This window comes from Convolutriloba macropyga, chromosome 11 (assembly GCF_964194025.1).
Source record: "Convolutriloba macropyga chromosome 11, txConMacr16.3, whole genome shotgun sequence".
In the NCBI taxonomy this organism is placed as follows: domain Eukaryota; kingdom Metazoa; phylum Xenacoelomorpha; order Acoela; family Convolutidae; genus Convolutriloba; species Convolutriloba macropyga.
In genome coordinates, this window is record NC_134478.1 from 11,127,960 (window position 1) to 11,150,911 (window position 22,952).

Sequence of the window (22,952 nt, forward strand, 5' to 3'; positions counted from 1 at the left end):
CTGATCTAACTTTGTTATAAATTGAGATCCCGAAAAAACTATCTCTGCCAAAATAACTTCATCAAAAAAACCAGTACTTACAAAAGCCACTTATGTGAATTTTGAAAAAAAATACTTTAGGCTAAATTATGAAAAAAAAGTTTTCAACTTTCACTGAAAAACTGAAAAAATTTACTAAATTTTTTAATATTTCAAAAGCATATAAATCCAAAGAAAAATTCCCTTCAGTCAATAGGGTATCCAGATGCTCGCAAAACAACAGGCAAGTCATAATAGTCTAATAAACTTTGCTAAAAACTGGAAAAAAAACGAAAAACTGCAAAAAATTAAGAAAAATAGTTCCAATTTTCGCCATTTTTTTGTCATATTTCTCAACAAAAAAAGGATTCTTACCCAAAACTGTAACAAATTGTTATCATAAATTTGCTCAAGTAGAAGGGGTTTCTTCAATACCCATTTGAGCCATTACAAAATAATCGTCAAAAAAAAAACGCAAAAATTAGCCCGAAAATCAGCAAAATACATTAAAAACCTCCGAATTATCACAAAAATCATATGAATTTCCAAAAACCTTCAATTCACTGCCCAAACCAGCCTAAAATTAAAACAAAACCATAACCAAACCTCTTAACCAGAATAAATGGAAAAAAAAACTGCTTCTAAATGCCGCACGTGAACAAAAAAATTTCGCTCGCTTAGAGAAAATTTTTTCACACATCAATTTCGCGCTCTCTCAAAAACAGCGGTATGAACAAAAACCACTCTCTTTTCGCTCCGCTCTTCACTTTTATTAAGCACCAAAATCACTCCAAATTTTTTCACGCGTTTCATTTCCCGCTTCAAAAATCACTCCAATAAAATTGATTAAAAAAGGACTTCTCCAATACTCCTCTTCGAGTCGTAAAAAAAGACAGCGCCCCAATACAATTCAAATTCTTTGAATTGTAAAAAAAACCAAGAGCACCGCAATATAGCTTTGCTCAGCTTACAGCTTCGCGGCTATAAAAAACACCTTTTTTATATAAATTATATTTTATGAAGATCAAAGACAAAAAAGAAAAGTTCAAAACTGACAAATTTTACCAGCCATTTTCAAGTTCAACAAACATCCCATCTGCTTTTCTTTTTCTGAGGAGGTTTGGAACTGACCGAGCCATTATCGCCCGGACCCAGAGACTGAGAAGGTGAAGAATTATAACCATAAGATGGGCTTGACTCTTGTTGCGTGGCCACTGGTGGTGGCTGTGGTTGAAAAGACAGAATAGGCAAGGCCGGAACTTTAAATTTGGAATCATCGTCATTTTCAGCGCCTGATTGCCAGCTCAATTCTGAATTTTTTGGTGGCAAATTATTGCTTCTACAATTTGAACCGTTGCTGTAAGACTCACTTGAATGATAATTTTTACTCTTGCTATCTTTAGATTCGGTTAAGTCGTTAGAATGATCTGTTTGTCCGCTGTGATGCGACCGATAGTTAGAACGATTTTCAGGTCTATCATACGAGTTTAATGTGGGTTCTGTTTCTGATTTATTCCATCTACTTTCTCTCTTTCTGGGACGACCACTAGACTTCCCATACTTGTACGAATCATCCTGGGTAGACGCTGCAGCCAAACTTTCCAAAGTGCTCGTGGACTCCGAGTCCTCAGATGTTGCAGATCTGAAACTGGACTGGAACTGTTTCGAAAATTGGGCCCTCATCATCGCCATTCTGCCAGATTGAGGACCTCCTGGACCAGCGCTACCCAGAACACCAGCAGAAGCGCCTGAAATTTAAAAATAATTCATTGATAACAGATAAATAACAGAAACTAGCATCTGCAGAATCGAAAAAGCGAGAATAGAATTCTGGCTTAAATTTTTTTGCCAAAAAAACGTATAAGCTCAGATTGGAGTCATGAAGAAAACTTTTGATATTTTCTTAAAAGATTCCACCCACCCCCGGATTATCCATATGACCATCGCCCAAACACATTTCTTTTTTCACACATTTCGTTTTGGATGAATCGTACACTTCAGAAACCAGTACACGACTAACAGAATTGCGGCGGGACTTTACCAGTTTATCCGTTTCTCATGACAAAGTCACATCGGTCACGGAAAAAACATTAAGCAAAAATCGAATAAAAAGACAGTGGGCTCTAAAAATTTCTACAAATTTAGTTCAAGAGCAATCAAACAAAATTTATCTCCCGGAGACGTATTAACAGAAACCTATCAACCTGATCCGAGTGACGCTCTAGCAGACGCAACCGTTTGTCCACCAGAACCTGAGGAGTCATGAGAACCTGAAAATCTAGAGGCACCTCCTCTTCCACCGCCCATTGAGGGTCCACCGCCAGGTCCAGTATAACCCAGACCAATGTGGAGCTTCTGGTTCCCACCACCACCATCGCCATCACCTTTCCTGAACTTGGATGAGAACATAGCAAGGTCTATTAACTCCTGAGGTACGAACTGGTGGGAAGCTTCCAGAGATTGCACTGAAATTAAAACGAAACAATAGACTCATCACAATACAATTGGTTACACGTGTATCGCGTAACTTATACCATGTCATTAGGTTCATAAAACCAATATTTGAGCAAGTAACAATAGAAATTCGAGTTTTTTTTCAGTTTATTAATATTAGAAACTATTAAATATAGTAGTTTAATAAATAGTTTTATTACATATCTGAATAACCAAATACAAATATACAACATCCATGAATTTTGAAGAACAATTGAAAACGAGAAAACATTTATTCTTAAAACTGGCCGAATTTCATCTTCACAACACAAACGTATTTTCAGATGATTTTTCTTAATATGCAATTGAGCAAAAAAGTTGCATTTCAATTACCAATTGATCGCATGACAACGAGTTTTGCTCGCAGCTCATGCAGTTAGTTTAGCAGCCAGTAAAGATCAAATATCCAGTTGATCGGGTCAAAAAAGATTGAATCTCTGGAATTGACCTTTTACAGCTCACTCGATACACTGTCGGTAGACTCACCTAATTGGGCCGCAAACTGGGCATCTTGTGGTTTCTGCAACAGAGTATGAGCATCGCCTTTTTCACCCGCTCTGCCTGTCCTACCAACTCTGTGTACATGTGTGTCCATGTCCCGCGCAGGGTCGAAGTTAACAACCGTTTTGATACTGGGAATGTCCAGACCTCTGGCAGCGACATCTGTGGCCACCATCAGACGGACGTGGCCTTGTTTGAACTTCGTTATCATCTCCGTTCGGTCATACTAAACATATTGAAACATTTTAAATCCCGAGTTCCCTGAAGTACAATGGGGGGGGGGGGGGGGAGGGAGGGCAGAAAGAGGGAGACATGCCTTCAAAAAGTGTGTTAATTTTGTGTTAATTTCGCGTGAGATTGAAGTTATACAGAATTCAGCTTCTAAACTTCAAAGGCTATAAATCTTAACACTATTGCCAATAGATCTAATAAATTGGATAGTCTAATTCACCATGAGCTTATAACAAGGCTTTATCGGCTGAAACCATTTCTTTGATTTTGACTTAACGAAAGTGATTTTATTTCTCCGCAATATTTGCTAAACTAATTTTAAAAGCTATTAAGCTGAAACAGCACAATAAGTGAAGTTAGCGAGAAGTCAAACGTGATTTGTGTAAAACGAAAAACGTGGAAGAAAGCCAAGTCGAATTTAAAATCTAGCAGGACAAAAATTAAATGAAAAGAATTGAATAAACTTATGAGCCGACCATCAGCAATTCAACAAAAACAGCCTTTAAAAGTCAACAAAGCATACCGCTCTCCCTGGAAAAAACTGTAAAGAAAACTACCTTTTTCACAAAATTCAGTGTGGTTGTCAATAGCATCGACGTCAAAAACATAACAGACTAACGTCGGGCGAATTACTCTCAAACGACCGGCGAGCGGTTGGCTTCGTCAGTAGCTAGCCACGGTTTAGTGAGGCTAGCTTTAGCTTGATTCGACTCTGCAAATTTTAAATTGCTAGCCTTGTTAGTAAATAAATCAAATAAAAAACTGATCTTATAAAAAATTGCAAAATATTGCAAAATTTAAAAGAAAAGCTTCCAGATTTCTCAGTGAAAGTGTTCAAAACTATTTTTTGTATCTGAAGTTATGTCACGTAACCCATCTGCAATAGTTAAAAGCTTCGTTGGCCAGTAATGATCGTTCAACTCAGAAAAGCACAAAAATATTCAAAAATTTTGAAAACAATCGCAACTTTTAACAAAATCTTGCTAAAATTCAAGATTACAAAATCTTTAAAACAATTTCATTGCCTCAAGATACTAACCAGTATCCCTATTTCAAGCTTTAAATAGTTTCACTAGCTCATAAATATAAAACTTGGAACATGAGAATAAGATTCCAAAAATTTGAAAATTAAATTTTACCAAAAAATTGCTAAAGCTGGAGTCATTAAAATAATGATAACCATTCTATCAACTCTAGAAACTATGCAACAGCTTATCATCAAACCTTGGAGGAGGTCCCTAGAACCCTGGTGCCGTAAAAATGATAAGTTCGAAAAGATTTAAAAAAAACTGGAAATAATTACAAGTACTTTTCAAAATTGCAGATTTTAAAGTCTTGAAAAACAGTCCATTACATCTAAAAGCTATGCAGTAACCTATATCCAAACACTAGAGGAGGTTATGTGACTCTTAAGGCAGGAGAAACCTGAGAAATGACAAAAAATTCAAAAAACGTAAAAATGCAAGTTTTAATTCAAAAATCGCAAAAAATTGTAATATTAAAAATCGAAAGCCATTCCATGGCAAATAAAGTTTTTGCAGTAATTTATTATCAAACCCTTAAGGACGTTTTCTGGCCCCTGCGTCTAGAAAGACGGGAAAAATGAAAAACAAACGTAAAAAAACTGAAAAAATTTGCACGTTTTGTCAAAAAAATGATAAAATTCGTGATGTTAAAATGTTGAAACCATTCCACTACAACTAGAAACTATGCAGTAACCTATTAAAAAAAACCCTAGAGGAGGTTTCTTGACCCCTAGGGTTGAAAGAACTCAAAACCTGACAATCATTTTCAAAAAGCTTGAAAAAAATTGTGAAAATTAGTATAAAAGCGTGTTTTTATAGCGATCGGTTGTTCGAACGTAGCCATGGGGGGGGGGGGGGGGGGTGCACCGGGGGGCTGGTGGGGAGAATGTGGAGAAGGGGGAGGGGGTGCGCAACAGTGGGGGGGGGGGCAAAAGCTCGCTGGGGTTGGGGGCAATAGTGGGGGGTGGGGTCAACAGTGGGGGTGTCTTCAACCTCTAAGAACCGCCCTTCACACCATAAGAATGAGTCTCCAAAACAGATTGAAACAAAGCTGAAAGTCTCTAAGAGCACTTAATGCCCGCTGGGCGCTACCTGTTTATCCCGTTGTTGAGGACGAAAAGTCAAAAGCGTCAGACGAAAAATCGTTCGAGAGAAAAATCGCATTATAAAAAAAGACCGACAGGACTAATATAATTGCTACAAACTTCGTTTGAGAGCATTTAAACAGCATGTTATATAGCTATTAACATAATACCTCCTTGGAGAAAAAATCAACAACACCATCTTTTCCGTTCATGCCTCCGAAGCTTAGTGGGTTCATATTATTTGCAACCTCTAGACGCATGTGCCATAATTTTACATAAAGATTTATTATGTAATGACATGTGTTCTGTAACTGGGGAATGGAGAACATACTGTGGGGTGCACAAACGGAAAAGATCCCAGACATTAAATAAGCAGTGGAGAGGTGGGTGACAGACTAAGAGAGGGGGTAAACTTCTAAGAACCACCCTCCACACAAGGAACTTATGTCTCCTCCACTTTCGGGGAATCAATTAATTAGAGACCTGTTAAAGGTAGGGTTCTTATAAAGCTGCTCAACAGTTGAATGACCTCCGGGCTTCATCTGTTCAATGCCGTTTGTGAAGACAAAAATTTTGCGTCAGACGAAAAATCGATCAAGCAAAAAATTGCATAGAAAAGACTACAAGACAAAAAAAATATTAGGGACTTTAATTGAGAGCTACTAAACAAACATACCCGGCAGATTGCCGGAAAATAGCCGTCGTTGATTCCAATAAGCATGATTGGGATTGAAAGAAGAGACATTGAAAAAAAAAGATTTTTTGTACAAAAATATTTTTTAAGTCCGATTTATTTTGATGCCATTTCGTAGTTGAACATACTTCTGATTCTTAGAGAGAGGCTAGAGGGGCTACTATCAATACCAACAAGCATTAGAGATGGTAACTAAGACTTATAGGAACGACGTTCAAATAGCTGGCATCTAAAATTGGGCTTTACGGGTTTATCCCGTTTCTATTTCTGACATCAATTTTTTGCTGAGCAACTGATGTTCAAAATCACTTTTAGCAGAATGAGAGAGGAGAGAAACTAGCCTAGAGAAGTCAAAAAGATTTCACGCCAAAATGTTGAAAAAGCGGCAAAATGAGGTAAAGCGAAACATTTTTTATTCGACGAAGTAAAAAAAAACATAGCAGGACAAGTCCTGACGTACAATTCAAATAATTTTCATTGACTAAACAATAAACGACTTATAACGGACTATGAGTGAATTGGGAAAATCATTTCTAAAAATATCATAAAATTTTTTTAAAAAATCAGTGTAAAAATGCCGCATGTGAACAAAAAACCACTAGCGGGAAATGAAAATTTGGTTCAAACAAAAAACTAGGCCTAGAATGAGCTATTATTGGATTGGGAAAACTATTTAGAAAAACACCCGATCCAAAAAATTGGAAAAAAAACAGTGAAAATCAAAGTGAAATTGCCGCAAGTGAAGAAAAAAACCACTAGCGAGAAAGCGAATTTTTGTTCAAACACCGTTTTCTCACTCTACTTTAAAACTAGAGCAAAAAAATCAAGCCGCAAAACCACTCGCTTTTTCGCTCCACTTCCTGTTTCGGTCTGACCAAAATCATTACTCCGATTTGACTTCAAAAATCATGAAAACGTGTGAACAGATGTTTAAAAAAAGACAGCGCCCCAATACAATTCAAATTCTTTGAATTGTAAAAAAAACCAAGAGAAGGCCAATAATAGCCCCAGCTATCGCTGTGTGCCTATTAATTACGGCAAACTTCGTTTCAGTCAAATACATTAAGATTTTATCACGCCCTGCTTTCTGAGTTTTGTAGAAAATTTCGAGTTTGATCTGGCTTAAAAATACTTTGAAACGAATGAACAACAATAGCTAAAACATCCGACACAATTATTCCTTACATCTGCAACAGTGAAAAAATAAGATTAGAATATTAGTCTTTATGAAATCTCCAAATAAGCGGGTACCGAGCTGTGGTGGCCAATGTTGCATAAAAATAGCAATTTAAAGTTATCAAAATCTGATTGAGTGTCAAAAAATTAGGGCAGCTAAAGAAGGATTGTTCCAATTCTAAAGCGATACGTCTTGTATACAAGCGTATACATAGCACCCATAGCCCTTGGCCAATTACCGTATTTATAACATTAACGTGACTACATTTTCGAGAGGTGACCACAATAAGAAAGAAACCTAACTTGATGCATGTCACCATGCAGCAACACACAGTCGAAGTCTCGTCTCTTAAGAAGAGCTGCTAGCTCCTCTGCGTCTGTCTTCCTAGTTGAGAACACGAGCACCTGACCAGTTGATAGGAAAGACACAATACACGAGTAGAGCCACTTCAATTTCTCCTCTTTGTTAGGGAAGATCTGCACGTGTTGCGTCACATCTGAAAAAAAATTATTATGTTGATCTTACCTCGTTAAACAAAGTTACACAAGTTATTTCGAAAATGAGTAAAGTAATTATTGACAGCAAGACATGTGACCAAAAACTTCGCCGAACAAAAACCTCGCTTCACTGAGAGTGAAAAATGACGAGAACAGAGCACACAAAACCACGAGCAAAAAAAACAACCAACTAACGTTGAGCGCAATCCTCTCAAACGACCGGCGAGCGGTTGCCTTTGGTAGTAGCCAGGTGTCTTTGGTTGTTGGGGGCGTAGGACAGGTGACCGAGGGGTCAAACTTTAACACTAAGAACAGCCCCCTCACACTTTGAAATTGTCTCAAAACAGTTTCGGCGAAGCGCATACTTAGAGACAAGTAAGGCGTACGGCTATAAGAGAGCTGCTCGGCCACTTAATGCCCTCCGGTCACATTCTTAGAAACAGGTTAGGCGTATGGCTCTCAGAGAACTTAATGCCCTCCGGGCGTTACATGTTTATCCCGTTTTTGAGGACAAAAACTCAAAAGCATCAGACGAAAAATCAGTCAAGCAAAAAATTGCATTTAAAAGGCCACAGCACTAATATAATTGCTACAAACTTCGTTTGAGAGCCGTTAATTAGAGCATAAAAGAAAAAGTTTCTCCCCCATTTTTTGACGTTCAGAAAACACATGACTACTAGTAAAATCATTAAGCATATTTTAATATTAAACGTTAGAAAGCATATACATTCCTTTAAAATTAGAGCAAGGGACAGAGCGACATTACTTCCAAAAACCAAACGAATTAGAAATAAAAATTCATTGCAATTGTTCGGAGTTTGGAAAAAGCGTTAAGCCTTGAAACTATCAGCTGCTAAAAAAACTGATAAATATTGATCTTAGGTGATCAGACAACAAAAAACGACAAATAAGTAGTAACAAAATTAACACTCAACTCCATACGTTAATCAAGTTCTTTTTAGCCGTATCAAAAAATGACCTCTCACCAATAAGCCGAGGCAACAAAAAGAATAACAAATGACAAAAAAAATCTGTCATTAACGAGACTGAATGATACAACTACTTAAAGAACAGAAAGAAGCAGTATATTTTATGAGAAGACAGTGTCAGAGTAAAAAAAAACTTTAACTGTCAACTGCAAACATCGAATAGGTCCAACGGTGTCCAATTGAAACCCAATTGGACCAGTAATTAAAGCGACTAATTGGGAAGACAAACAAGAACAAACATAGAAAGCAGATTGCAGGAAAATAATAAACAACACTGGCAGATTGCCAGAAAACAGCAGTAATAGCTTCGTAGATCTGCAGTCTCAAAAAAAAACAGTAAAAAAGACAGACCAAAAACATTCGTCTTTTCATTGAAGGCTGATATGTTAAATCTGTATAAGTTTTTGCTGCCTCTATTAGCTGCTCTCAAATAACCTTCATTTAGAGTGAAACACATCCATTTGACCTTATCTCTTTGAATTAAAGTAAATATAATTCAATTTCAAAGTGAGGAAGTCATTTTTGAGAGAGTGAGAGAGAGGTAAGTCAAATGTGACCAAAAATTTAAGCAGGCGAATGACAAATAAATAAGAGCGAAAAAAGACGTCACGCACGCACTTCAGTTGAAACTGCATGCATGAATGCACAAAAAGCAGATTTGAAGTGGTTGTGACATCATATGGTCGTAACAAAAATCGCGTCGACGAAATAAGAAAACCAAGAGAAGGCCAATAATAGCCTCAGCAATCGCTGTGCGGCTACTAATAAAATAAATTTGGTTCCTGCGTAATCTCAACGGAAAGGCATTAGGCGACTTCGGCCTGTTCTCAGCCGCCCTTTTTCTTATTACTTCCATTGCATTGCTCTTTTTTGGTGACTCTGGCCACTTTTCTTGCGTCGGAAACTTTCACGTGGTACCATCATTGCAGCCAACATTGGTCAGGCTATGGTCAACCTGAAGCTATGGTTAAGTAAGAGCTTATCCTCACACAGACAGCTTCACGGAGGTAGGGGATTGAACTCTCAATCATTGGCGTGTGAATAGCCGCGATAGACGCTTGTGGCCTTCCATGGAATTGAAACACTTCAGAAATAAGATAGACAGGTTGACCACCAGTCTTTTAATAGACCACTAGACTTTTTGGGTAAGATTTGGACTGTCATTTTTATGACATATATGCTCTATAAGGAAAAAGCCCTTATATAGCTTCTCAAGATTACTATTCGAAATCAAAAACTCAAGACTCTAATACTCAAGAATTACATTAGACGCACACTATTGATCTTTAACTAGTAAATGTTCATAAAAATGGAAGTTCATTAAATGACTTCAGAAGTCAGTTTTTGAATGAGGTAAGACAAGCAATTGACCTAAAAACAGAACAAATGACGTCACGCAACCAAATTTTTACTGCAAAGCAGTAGAAGACACTTAAATTGAAAAAATCAATGGTCGCAAGAATCATTGATGGAGGTCACGAATTCAAAAAAAAAACACGATGTCTCCAATAATAGCCACTATCGCTTCGCGGCTATTAACAAATAAGTGCCGAAAATGTAATAAATTTTTTAAAAACGACGAACTCTGAAGTCATAAGGAAAACATTGGCCGCCCATTAAGGAAATTAAAAATCACTATGCACCATTAGAACACTTGTATTGGTTTCAATAGCATTCGGGAAAAGTGCTCTCTAAAGCCAAAAATCTGCTTCGCACTCCACTTTTAAGCAGATTGAGAAGTTTTACTCTTTAAACCAGTCACTTTTTTCCTTCCTTTACTTTTTCAGCGTGACTACAACCACTTTTCTAATTTGACTTTTCATTGACGAAACAGTGGAAAAAAACGAAAAATCATCTGAAAAAATCAGCGCACCAATACAATCCAAATACTTTGGACTGTTATGGACAAGCCAATAACAGCTCCGCTCAGCTATCGCTACTGCAGCTATTAATAAACACACATCGTCACTATTCAAAAGTCTTCATAATCCGAGGAAAAGTGGAATTGTTGCAAAATTGAGAAGTGGATAAAAAACATGTGGTAACTCTTGCTGCTGCTATTCAAGTTTCATAACAAGCACCACTTTGTAGCTGCTTAGAGATTTTCTCTCTAACACTCTTCATACAGTAACAGACGAGAAAAATATTCCAGGCACTAACAAGCTAATTCACAGATAAGTTATGCAACTGTTGTTATCAGGAGTGTTGTAAAATCACATATTATTAATTTCTATAAAAATCATCGAATAAATGTTTATCTTTTATACCTAACACCACCCATAGACTTTTCGTAATGACCCGACCTTACTATATGAAAATTACTAACCGCGTGTTAATTTTCATGACACGAATGTAAACCTAGTGATTGTGATTTTATTTCATTTCATCTAATTTTTTAAATGCCATCATTCTTATTTTTCTGTACATATATGTGATACAATAAGTGATATTCATTACGCGGAAAAATTAACAGAAAACTAATTCAAATGCGGTTTTAAACCTGATTTCGATAAGAAATTTACAATTGAATTAGGAAATTTAAGGCCATATTTTAGGAAAGAAATTTGTAAAGTGTATATAGCGGTTATTGTACGGAAAATTTCAGGTGTAGATACTTATTTATCCTAATAGATGATATTCCGAAATCTCTTTTCTGCTAATTTTCCCCCTGTTTTTAAGCGCGTGAGCATGTATCTCCTCTTAACCTTTTCAGTAATTGTAATCCAGAGTTACTCACAAAACAATCATTGAAAGAATAAACATATTTTTCGCAAGTATTGTCTAAAGCCTTTTGAATTTTCTATTGTCGCTTTTGAGGAGCGGGGCTGAAAAAAATTTACCTTGTTCAGGTTACCAACTCTAACCTTCATTGGCATCGCCGACCTCTCCTTGCACAATTCTCACAGGATTGTTCAAAATAACTTTGGCTAAATTCTCCACTTTGGGTTTGAAAGTTGCACTGAACATCAACGCCTGTCTATCTGGTCTCACATGAGCAGCAATCGATCTAACTTGAGGTCCAAATCCAAGGTCAAACATTCGATCTGCTTCGTCAAAAACCAGAAACGTCACTCGTTGCAAATTAGTGGCATTTGCTTTGATGCAATCAATGAGCCGTCCAGGTGTACAAACTACAATTTCAGCACCATCGTTTAGGGCTTTACACTGCTCGTACTTGTTGCCACCGCCGTATGCACAGACCACTCGAATACCGTATGATTTGCTGAATTTTTTGGCTTCCGAATAAATTTGGAGTGACAGCTCGCGGGTGGGGGCACAGATTAAACCTAAAACTAATTTTTGAAAAACAAATCCAGATAGCATATATTATACATATAACATATATTATACAGATAACATATATTATACAGCCTCCCCCAATCATTGTAATTACACCAAATGGGCGCGGGGGCTATAATTGCGTGGGGGCCTACATTGGGAAAGACCCATATTTTGCACTATTTGCTTCCACCATTACTGTCCAATAACAAGCTTGAAATTCGTAATCTATTTGACGTTGATACATTTCGAAGTCTGATTTGAATGATTTTGTGACCGATAAATGTAGAACACGAAACTAATAGGAGAGATTCGAAGATAGGAGAATTGAACAAAGTTTTCCGTCGATAAAAGATATGAAAATCGAAAATGCGAGTAGTAGGCACACGCAAATTACACTAAACACGAGGGGAGGGGGGTGGCATTGCATAATCTCAGACAGGACATATAGTGCAAACGTTTTCCCCACAGCAGGAATCAGAGAGAGCCAAGGGGATATTACATGTTTTAAGATTATGAAAAGTGAATTGATTAATATAACGCGTATGTCTACCAATAATATGAAGTTCTCACCGATGGGTCCGTCTGACTTTTTGAGCTCAGATTGGTCCATGATGTGTACTATCATTGGCCACAGGTATGCTGCAGTCTTACCACTCCCTGTCTTTGCGATTCCGATCAGATCTCGACCACTAAGTGCAACCGGGATGGCTTGGGCCTGAAGTCAAAGTCGAAGCTGGGTAGTTATCGTCATCTTTTGCCGATTATTTTCAAATTGACGAAAATCTTACTCATTTGTACAAATCGTTACAGTTTATTCGTGAGGATTTTATTCGAGCATTTGAAAAAATTCTCTGATAAATTATGTTACAAAATTATTCTTTAAGTATAATAGGAGTATATTATAAATACTAAAAGGAGTTTTTTAAACATACTTCGATACTATGATTTTCAATGATGAAGTGATGTTTGAAACCCTAACGTGCAAGTTTTAAAATAACATAGCCGGAAGATTGCCGGAAAATAGCCACTATAGACGCTTGTGGCATTCCATGAATTGAAACAACTAAAGAAATAAGATAGACAGATCGACCACCACTCCTTTAATAGACCACTAGACTTTTTGGGGTTAGATTCGGACTGCCAATTTTATGACACATACAGTCTATACGGAAAAAGCACTAAAAGAGCTTTTTCAAAATTGTTATTCGAAATCAAAAATTCAAGACAAATACTCCAGAAGTAGGGCACAAAAGTTTGGCACTACTTAGAAGCACACTATTGATCTTTAACTATTAAATGTTCAAAAAATTTAAAGTTCAATAAGTGAGTTCCTAAGTCATTTTTTGAGTGAGGTAAGTCACGCAATTAACCTAAAAGCAGAAATGACGTCACGCACAAAACTGCAGAGAAGTAGGAGACACTGAGGTCATTGAAAAAGTCAATTCCAAGACGTCAGGTCGTAAGAATCAGCGATGTAGACGAATTAAAAAACATAGCAGGACAAGTCCTGACGTACAATTCACTCAATTGACTTAATTGACTAAACAGAAAACTAGACCTAAAACGGACTATGAATGGATTGGTAAAACCATTTAGAAAAAATCCGATAAAAAAATCGAAAAAAAAAACAGTAAAAATCAAAGTGAAATTGCCGCATGTGAACAAAAAACCACTAGCGAGAAAGCGAATTTTTGTTCAAACATCGTTTTCTCTCTACTTTGAAATTAGAACAAATAAATTTCACGCCGCAAAACCACTCGCCTTTTCGCTTCATTTCCTGTTTCGGCGTGACCAAAATCAGTACTCCAATTTGACTTCAAAAATCATGAAAATGTGTGAGCAGATCTTACAAAAAAAAAATCCGGAAGAATTCCGGAAAAGGCTCGAAGTGGAAATCCATTAAAACGCCATGCAACTACTCATTAGGCAAAACGTGCCTCCACTAAATTATGATTATCTTGAATCAAAACAACAAAACAAAAAAAAATTAAAAATCAAATCTGTTAAAATATGATAAAAAATCTGATCAAATTTTGTTGTAAATTGAGATCCCCAAAATAACTATCTCTGCCAAAATTACTTCATCAAGGCAACTATTACGTACTAAAAGCAGTTATTAAATTTTTAAAAATACTTGAGGCCAAATTATGAAAAAACAACTTGCACTAAAAAACTGGAAAAAAGTTCAATTTTTTAATATTAAAAAGCATAAAAATCCAAAGAAAAATTCCTTTCAGCCAATAGGGTATCCAGAAGGTCGCAAAATAATCGGTAAGGCATAATAGGCTAAGAAACTTATCAGAACAAAAACAGAAAAAAAAATCGAAAAACTGCGAAAATTTGAGAAAAATAGTCCCGATTTTCGTCATTTTTTGTTATATTTCTCAACAAAAAATAATTCAAATCTAGAAAACTGTACCCAATTGTTATATAGAGCTTGCTCAAGTAGAATGGGGTCTTTTCGATACCCATTTCAGCCAGTAAAAAAACAACCGTTAAAAAATCGCAAAAACTAGCCCAAAAATCAGCCAAATACATGAAAAACATCCGAATTAGCATAAATTTCGTACGAATTTCCATAAACCTTCAAACCAATAGCAAATCCAGCCTAAAATTGAAACAAAATCACAACCGAACCTCTTAACTAAATAAATAAAAACACACCCGGCAGATTGCCGGAAAATAGCCGCCCTTGATTCCAATAAGCATGATTGGGATTGAAATAACAGATATTGAAAAAAAGATTTTTGTACAAAAACATTTTTTTAAGTCCGATTTATTTTGATGTCATTTCGTAGTTGAACATACTTCTGTTTCTTAGAGAGACGCTACAGGGGCTACTATCAATAACAATAAGCATTAGAGATGGTAAATAAGACTTATAGGAACGACGTTCAAATAGCGGGCATCTAAAATTGAGCTTTATGGGTTTATCCCGTTTCTATTTCTGACCTCCATTTTTGTACTAAATCTGTTCATTTTGAATTGCTTTGCTGAGCAACTGATGTTCAAAATCACTTTTAGCAGAATGAGAGAAGAGAGAAACTAGCCTAGAGAAGTCAAAAAGATTTCACGCAAAATGTTGAAAAGGCGGCAAAATGAGGTAAAGCGAAACATTTTTTTATTCGACGAATTAAAAAAAATAGGAGCGCTATAATAGCCGGCTGAGAAGATGAGGGCGGCTCTTAAAAAAACTGCTTTAGCTTTAAAATGCCGCACGTTAACAAAAAATTTTGTTCACTTACAAAATTTTTTTTCACACCTCAATTTCTCGCTCTCTAGAAAACAGCGATATGAACAAAAACCACTCTCTTTTCGCTCCGCTCTTCACTTTTGTTCAGCGCCAAAATCACTCCAATTTTTTCACGTGTTTCATTTCCCGCTTCAAAATTCACTCCAATAAAATTGATTAAAAAAAAGACTTCTCCAATACTCCTCTTCGAGTCGTAAAAAATACAGCGTCCCAATACAATTCAAATTCTTTGAATTGTAAAAACATAGCAGGACAGGTCATGGAATTACAATCCAAAGAATTAAATGAAAAACTGAGAACTAATGTACCTGTTCAGCAGATCAGATTTTTAAAATGTCAAAGTTTATTGTTTAAGCAAGGTTAGTTGGCCTTGTTCAAGTCGCGTCAAAATTTTGACTTACATCTTGAACTGCTCCGCAGTTCTCGATAGATGCCAGAAGTTCTCAGTGACTTAGAGCAGAGTCACGTAACCTATACTTTCAATTACAGCATCAACGTGATTGAACAATAGACGTGTTTCGTCTCACCTGAATAGGAGTGGGTTGCGTGTATTCACTTTTCCTGATTGCCGACATCAGTCTCTCATCGAATCCAAAATGGGCAAAACTGCACACTGGGTTGGGCACAAAGGTTCCAGAGGCATTGATGCCCAATTTGAAGCGAAGGGACTTTGCGTCTCTGTTCGACAGACCTGAACATTGACAATCAATGAAACAAACTTCATATTATTATTATTATTATTATTATAATACGTCGAATGAACTCAAGCGTTTAAAGGAGCACATCATCAAAAACCGTAATTTAAAAAAAATAATTACCCAAACGTCACCTATCGTTAATAAATTAAAGCTTCATACCAGAAATATCATTTATTATATATATCACAGTACAAATATCATTATTAATGCCCCCCCCCTCCGAAGATTTGACTGCTGTACCCAATATAGTAGAAAATGCTACCTAATCCTATATCCAGGATGACAAGCAATGTCTAACTGTTTCACCCACTCACCTGCAATTTCGGGGTGCTCGGTGTAGAAAAATCTCTCGAATGGCTTGTAGTCAATTTCCTTGTGATCGATGGGGGGCAGTGGGTCGATATGTTTCTTCTTCTCAAAAATTGGGTTGCCATCCTCGTCGTACTCAATGTCTGGCAGCTCTTCACCTGGCGCTAACCCAGCTGTCGGGTTCTCCTGCATGTACCTGCAATGCATGCATGTCATCAAACTCTTTTTCATCAAAAAATTCTTTAACAAACATTTCGATAAATACATCTCGATTGTTCAACTTCAGCTTAAACACTTCTTGTTTGATTTTGGTACCCGCCATGCCAGCTGAGGTAAAATGTTTGCAATCGTTCACCATGTTTCCTCAAGCATACTGTTAATCTTGAGGAACCATCTGACGGTAGGAGCGTTAAGAAGAACAAACAAAACGAGCGTAATGCTTGCAAAACAAGTGTTAACATGTTTAATCCCAAAAATGCAAAATTATAAAAACGATAACTGGAGTGCATAGACATTGTCAAAATGAAACCTAGAAAATGCATTCATGGAACGTTCTCCGTTCTCAACTAATTCTTTCGATGTTAAGGCAAACATTTTGTGTAAAACAAATGCACGCTCAACTATCAAAAAATTGTTGTATTAAGTATTCGTGTCTCTTAACACCATTTGTTGACTATAATCACAGGCATTAAATGAAAATGGCAAATTGGACGCAAAAAAAACAAACCCAAAAAAATTCGTTCAAACCCGAGCATAATATCTCATCCGCTCTTAAAGCGAGAACCACTGAAAATTGCGGCAAGAGTTTTTTTCAAGTCACGAAGTTTTGCTTCCTCAGCAGCTTCACTGAACCGTACGCCCAGAGCTTACCGAGGCCCAAAGAATGTTACACAGTTCCCTTAAGCATTGCCAATTTATCCCATTTATTTCAACGAAAATTCAAATTACTCAAGCGAGTAAAAGAACATTCTAGAATAAAAAACTGTCACGCAAAAAGTTAGCATAAAATCAAGAACGACAGGACTACAATAATAGCTTTAAATTTCGTTCGAGAGCAATTAAACACTAGTGTTTTCGTGAATAACTCACCTTATGGTAACGAACAGATCAAATTTTACATGCGCGGCAGACTATTTGCAAGAAGCGACGGCAAAAATGGATTACAAAGGTTACTCGATTGCTTCGAAGATTGCCAAATCCTTCTTCCGTCCTCTCTAAATTTAGTTTTGGATAAGGAAAATCCAGAAACAAAAATAAGAAATCAGAAATCATGAACTAATGTAAGAAAAAAAAAGCAAAATGTAAGAAAAAGAAACAAAATATCCAGCAAAGTTAGCAGCGAATAACTGAGTAAGATCTCGCGTTATTTTGAATTCATTTCCAATCTCTAAATAAGTGAAGCGATCTTAATATGTTAAACCGTCAACCCGAACACCCATTCGTCAAAACAAGTATTTGTACATAGCGGTTAATTTTCTTAATAAAATAGACTAGATTCTTCAGAATAAAGAATGGCACATTCTTAACCTTTATATCAACTCGCAACTTTAATGACAACCTATTAGGTCCGTCGATTCAATACAAGTCAGAACAACAGTTCAAACATGTGAAACAGTAGAAGCCAACTTGAAAATGATCATTATCTATACATAAATTTTGATCAAAACGCAAAAAGATATGTTTGCAGCATTAAAAAGTCTGCTAGAGCTTGGATGAACAACAAACGAACATATCTGACCACGAATTAAACGTGAAAAACCAACAGATTGACGGAAAAGAGCCACCGTTGACCCAACTGACCAACGTTGGGATTGAAATAAATGAAAAAACATAGCTGGAAGAATGCCAAAAAATAGCCGCAATAGCTTCGTAGATCTGCAGTTTCAAAAAGATAGTAAAGGAAACGGACCGAAAAAGAAAATGCTGAGAATTATATTTTGCTTAAGAACCTGTTTAATTGCCTCCTCTATTAGCTGCCCTCAAATGCCATTCAATTAGAGTGACACGCACTCACTTGACCTTATCTTTGAATTAAACTGAACAAAAATCAATTTCAGGGTTAAAAGTCATTTTTGAGACAGAGGTAAGTCAAGTATGACCAAAAATTTAGTCACTCGAATGAACAAAAAAAACACTCTCCACCAAGTGAGAAATGGCCAACATTGAAAAATTGCCAAGAGTGAAAAATGACATCACACAGGCAATTCAGTTGAAATTGCATAAACGAATGAACAAAAAGCAGATTTGAAGTGATATGGGACGTCATATGGTCGAAACAAAAATCTTGACGACAAAACAAAAAAAAACAAGAAAAGGCTAATAAAAGCCTCAGCTATCGTTTTCAGGTAATTAAAAACAAGAAATTAGCGATTTCGTATTTTTCAAGTGTCAAAGTGTTCTAATTTGATCGCAGTTTCATTACACTACGTAGAAATGACCAAGAACGCATTTGGACAACCATTTAGCAAAGCCATATCAAAAGCAGTAAAAAAATCAAACTCAAATTGCCGCACAGCAAAAAACCATTACCGAGAAAACAATTTTTGTTCTAACACCTTTTCTCATATAAACTTAAAACTTTTTCTCTCCACTTCTTGCTTCGGCGTTACCAAAATCACAACCAAAAATCATTAAAATGTGTGAACAGATCTTAAAATTCTCTAAATTTTTAAAAAGGAGAGCGCGTAAATAATAGCCGTTGAGAGACTGACTGTCGCTATTACTTAATAGAGATTCTATCGCAAATCTAACCCATATGCAAAAGGTAATGAGATGAAAAAAAGTAAGTCCGAATTTAACTTTAGCCGAACACAGAAGAATACAGTTCTCCCATTCAAAAAAACTGGGAACAAAAATTAAACTTTTAAAAGACAGCCAGCCCACTAGTTTTCATTCCTAGTACCTAACCATAAAACAATGTAAAAAAGGAAAATCTTCAGTAAAGAGATTCACACTCTGCGAAATCAAAGAACCTTCACCTATAGTACGATTCTTCAACATCCTCTTCTTCTATATCAGCTCTGGTCGCCTGTTGTGACTGATTACTCCCCTTGTCTCCTTTCCCACTCGGTACATCATTTGAGGCTTCCAGTTTCTTCTTATCCTCCTTTTCCTGCTTCTTAACCTACAAGAAAAAAGACATTGAAATAATTATAAAAAAGGATTCCAGCGCAAACACAAAAAAATTAAAATATGGTTTAAACTTAAACCTTTTCTTTTTTTTGTTTTTGCGCTGGAATCCTATATTTACAATTACTCATTAACAACACAAGTTGGATATGAACTAATACGGATCATTCCTTTTCTCCCCACTGTGCACATATTTCTGTTTTCAGAAGCATATGCGAACAGTTTTATATTTTTTTGCATTATTAGTGGTTGGCATTAATTGCGGACACAGTGGGAGCTGTAAACCGTACCTGCAATAAAAGGTGAAAACACACGTGGCCTTGTCCAATGCGGGGATGAAAAAGTTCCCAGAAAATGTGCAGATATTCTGGTTTTGTCACGAGAATGATTGCCCAAAACTGAATATAATTTTATTGGCAATAAAAAATTTACGTTCAATGCTAATTTAGCCATCAGTTTTAATACACTGTAAACCAGTCATACTCAGATTCGATACTAGATCAAGTACTCCCATGATCAAATGATGTTCATGGCGTAACTTAGTTGTGAATTTACGTAAGATTTCAAAGCTGAAACCCACCTCGGATACTCAACGATTTGATACTGACCTCGGTGTCAATTCCACTCATAAAAGCGTCAAGTGGATCTTCCTCCGAGTCACTTCCACCTCCTCCACCTGTCCTCGAAGGACTGTCGGGTGCCGGCTGGTATGGCAAATCTTCGTCTGAGTCCTGACATCAAACATACAAAACTGAATTACCCTACAATACAATGTAATGACTACATTGCCTTCAATAATTGCACTACGATTTACAAAAAACATCCAAAACAATCCACGCACTGCGCTGTTCGACAGTTTAAAGTGGCTTTAAAAAGTTAGCTTAAGCATAAATCCAACAAAATTATTACCCCGTAAGCAATACCTCTATACCTAACGATGATAAGAGCCGCAGCCCCCGAATCCCCCCTGAATTTTTTGTATTCATTTTCCTTATCTTTAGTGAACTAACTGATGCGCGTTCTCGAAATAATTGAGGTTTCTGTTGCCTAATAATACGTCAGGACTAGCCATTACAATTTATATATGACATAATATAGGTAAAAAAATCAACTCCCGACGTCAATAATCTACCGGGGTGACAGGAATCAATTCCCTTTATTCTATACTTGACTCTACAATACTGGCTTAACGCAAACAACTAATGGACTTAAGAATCTAAATCTGGTCTCGTTAAACCAGATCGGTATGGGAATTAAAGTTTCCAAAAGGGTATTCACACTTCGTCAAAGTAGTCTTTCTTCCTCTTGCTCGGCATCACAGAGGCCGAATTGGACGCTGCAACTGCAGTAGCCAGAAACTTGTCATGCTCAACCAAACTGTATCCTTTCGAATTGCGTCCAGTGGCAGTCAACATTGACCCACGCATACTGCTAGCTCCACTTGGGTGCTGCCCGCCTCTTGTGGGTCCAGACATTGTCAACTGTGGGGGAGGGGCAACTTCTTTGCCCCCGGAACGACCGGGTCGTGACCATCTGTCGTCGCCCGTGGAGCGACCGCTGCCGTATGATGCATAAGAATCCGGTGGACCCCAGCGCCTCATGTTAAACTTGTAATCTGCATCAATTCTGAAAGAATTAAGTTAACCGCGAGTCAATATCGGGTTTCAAACTGCGCAATTCCTTAAAAATTGTTTGCCCCCTAAATAGAGATGTCACTAGGGCGAGAAATAAGCCCTCAATTTTTGTTCTGGCTTCATGTAATGAAGAAAGTAACTATATTATAGCCTGGCTTTTTTGTTCTGTCGTTTTGACAGAAACCCCTCCCACCCCCCCCCCCCCCCCCCCGAAATACTGAGAGAGACATAACTAGTATCATTCGAAAGCTTATAAAGCGTAGAATATTTACGCAATAAGGTTTTTCTAGTTTCGTTTTTGTTAAGATATAAGGTTTTTTTTAGAAAATCAAGGTTTTTCGTAAGCAAAAGCCTAGGTTTTTCCGTAAGCAAAAAGCCTAGGTTTTTCCTTAATGAAAAAATTGAACGAAATTAGTAAGTTCGATATAGTTCAATCGATAAAGTTGCGCACAACGATTTTCTAATCTAATGATTGCATCACCAAACAGGCGCGGCTTTTACTCTCCAAGAAATAGATATATTAGCACTTTGTCTCTATTTCGACCCATATGCTGGTTTAGGAGCTATATTCTCCACTGCGTTTTTAGTTGTCAATTCTGGTCGAATGATTTTTTTTTTTGACGTAGAAAGGTTCGAGTTGTATCATCAGAAAGCCCATCGAGTATAGAAAACTTTAATCGCAGGTTTTCGAATTTCGTATTTTCGCAGGAGTTATCTAGGTTTAGTTTTAAGAACGTTAGGTTGGTTTTTCACTTTGTTCACATTTTCCGTCCTGTCCTGTTCACTCAAATTTTGTTATAATCTAATACAGTTTGTTAAACGTTATTACGCTCATGGTATTGACATTACATTCATGGATACATGATTATTGATGAATCGTTTTGCATGTCATTATCAGCTAAAAGTCATTAATGCATCAAATCACAGACAATGAAACCAAAGCCCAGCTAAGAAACAATTCGGTTAATAATTACTGAGATGTCACAATTTAAATCAGAAGAGGATGTAGAAATTGTGTTTCTATTTGCTTCTCTCAAAAACATTCAAATAGAGTGCCTTATACTAAGTTGACAATATCTTCAATTGAAGATGAGCAAAAATCTGAGATTGAGAAAAGTACTTTTTGAGTGAGGTAAGCCACGTGTGACGAAAACTTAATAGAGCAAAAGAACTAAAAGCTAAAAACTCGCTCTAATAAGAGTGGAAAACAAAGTCACCCAGGCAATTCAATCGAAATCGCATGAACGCTTGAAAATGCATGAACGCCTGAAGCAGATTTGAAGTTTGAAGAGCGCGATGTCCAGTCAAATCCCGTCAAAATAATAACATAAACCGACAGATATCGGACATACTTTTCTCGAACGGAACCTTAATTGAGAGGGCGCTGTAGGCTTCTTAGTAGGTGGGGATTCGAATCCATGACCTCCGGCGTGCTAGACTATAGCTTTAACCGGTCGGCTATCAGCCCTTGCGAGTTCCAATCTTACAATCACCTTTGTTTTCGCTTTGTCATATTCAAATTATTTAAACTGCATGTCAAATTCGGCAAAAATTCAGCTTCTGAATTTGTCATGTTTCAGCTTGAAAAAGTTGCCCCGATATAATGCCCGAACGATATATCTACTAGTCAAATCTAAATGCAAGTGAGTTTCAACAACTTTAAAAGAGCCACAAAAAGGTGCAAACTGTTGAAAACAGGGGATTGAGATCCCGTAAAATCTGTCAACAAACAGAAACATAGCTAGCAGATTGCCAGAAAATAGCCGCAATAGCTTCGTAGATGTGCAGTCTCAAAAAGATAGTAAAAGAAACAGACCAAAAAAAATTACTTTTTGATAAATTCTGAGATGATACATTTTGATTAAGAATCCGTATAAGTTATTGCGGCTCTCCAATATATATTAGCTGCTCTCCGATAACTTTCATTTAGAGTGACA

The 22,952-nt window shown here is 36.8% G+C and overlaps 1 protein-coding gene across 1 annotated transcript; it reads right to left on the reverse strand.

Moving 5' to 3' along the window:
• Window positions 1-1,009: 1,009 nt before the first annotated feature.
• LOC142350010 (ATP-dependent RNA helicase DDX42-like) lies at window positions 1,010-21,034 on the reverse strand. The gene is made up of 11 exons (XM_075401901.1): window positions 20,662-21,034; window positions 19,990-20,112; window positions 19,231-19,376; window positions 16,258-16,448; window positions 15,773-15,936; window positions 12,563-12,707; window positions 11,575-11,997; window positions 7,527-7,720; window positions 2,998-3,238; window positions 2,223-2,483; window positions 1,010-1,766 (listed from the first exon to the last, which is right to left on the reverse strand). The coding sequence occupies exons 1-11, from the start codon at window positions 20,980-20,982 to the stop codon at window positions 1,099-1,101; spliced, it is 2,877 nt and encodes a 958-aa protein (XP_075258016.1). The 5' UTR covers window positions 20,983-21,034; the 3' UTR covers window positions 1,010-1,098.
• Window positions 21,035-22,952: the final 1,918 nt, after the last annotated feature.

What these genes read in the sequence shown, in the direction of transcription:
- LOC142350010 (XM_075401901.1), bottom strand. Translation starts at nt 20,982, where the DNA reads ATGAGGCGCTGGGGTCCACCGGATTCTTATGCATCATACGGCAGCGGT. An exon ending in GTTGAAGAATCGTACTATAG is followed by an intron (nt 16,449 to 19,230) that starts GTGAAGGTTCTT and finishes CATGCATTGCAG; the next exon opens with GTACATGCAGGAGAACCCGA. An exon ending in GGTCGGCGATGCCAATGAAG is followed by an intron (nt 7,721 to 11,574) that starts GTTAGAGTTGGT and finishes ATTTTTTTTCAG; the next exon opens with ATGTGACGCAACACGTGCAG.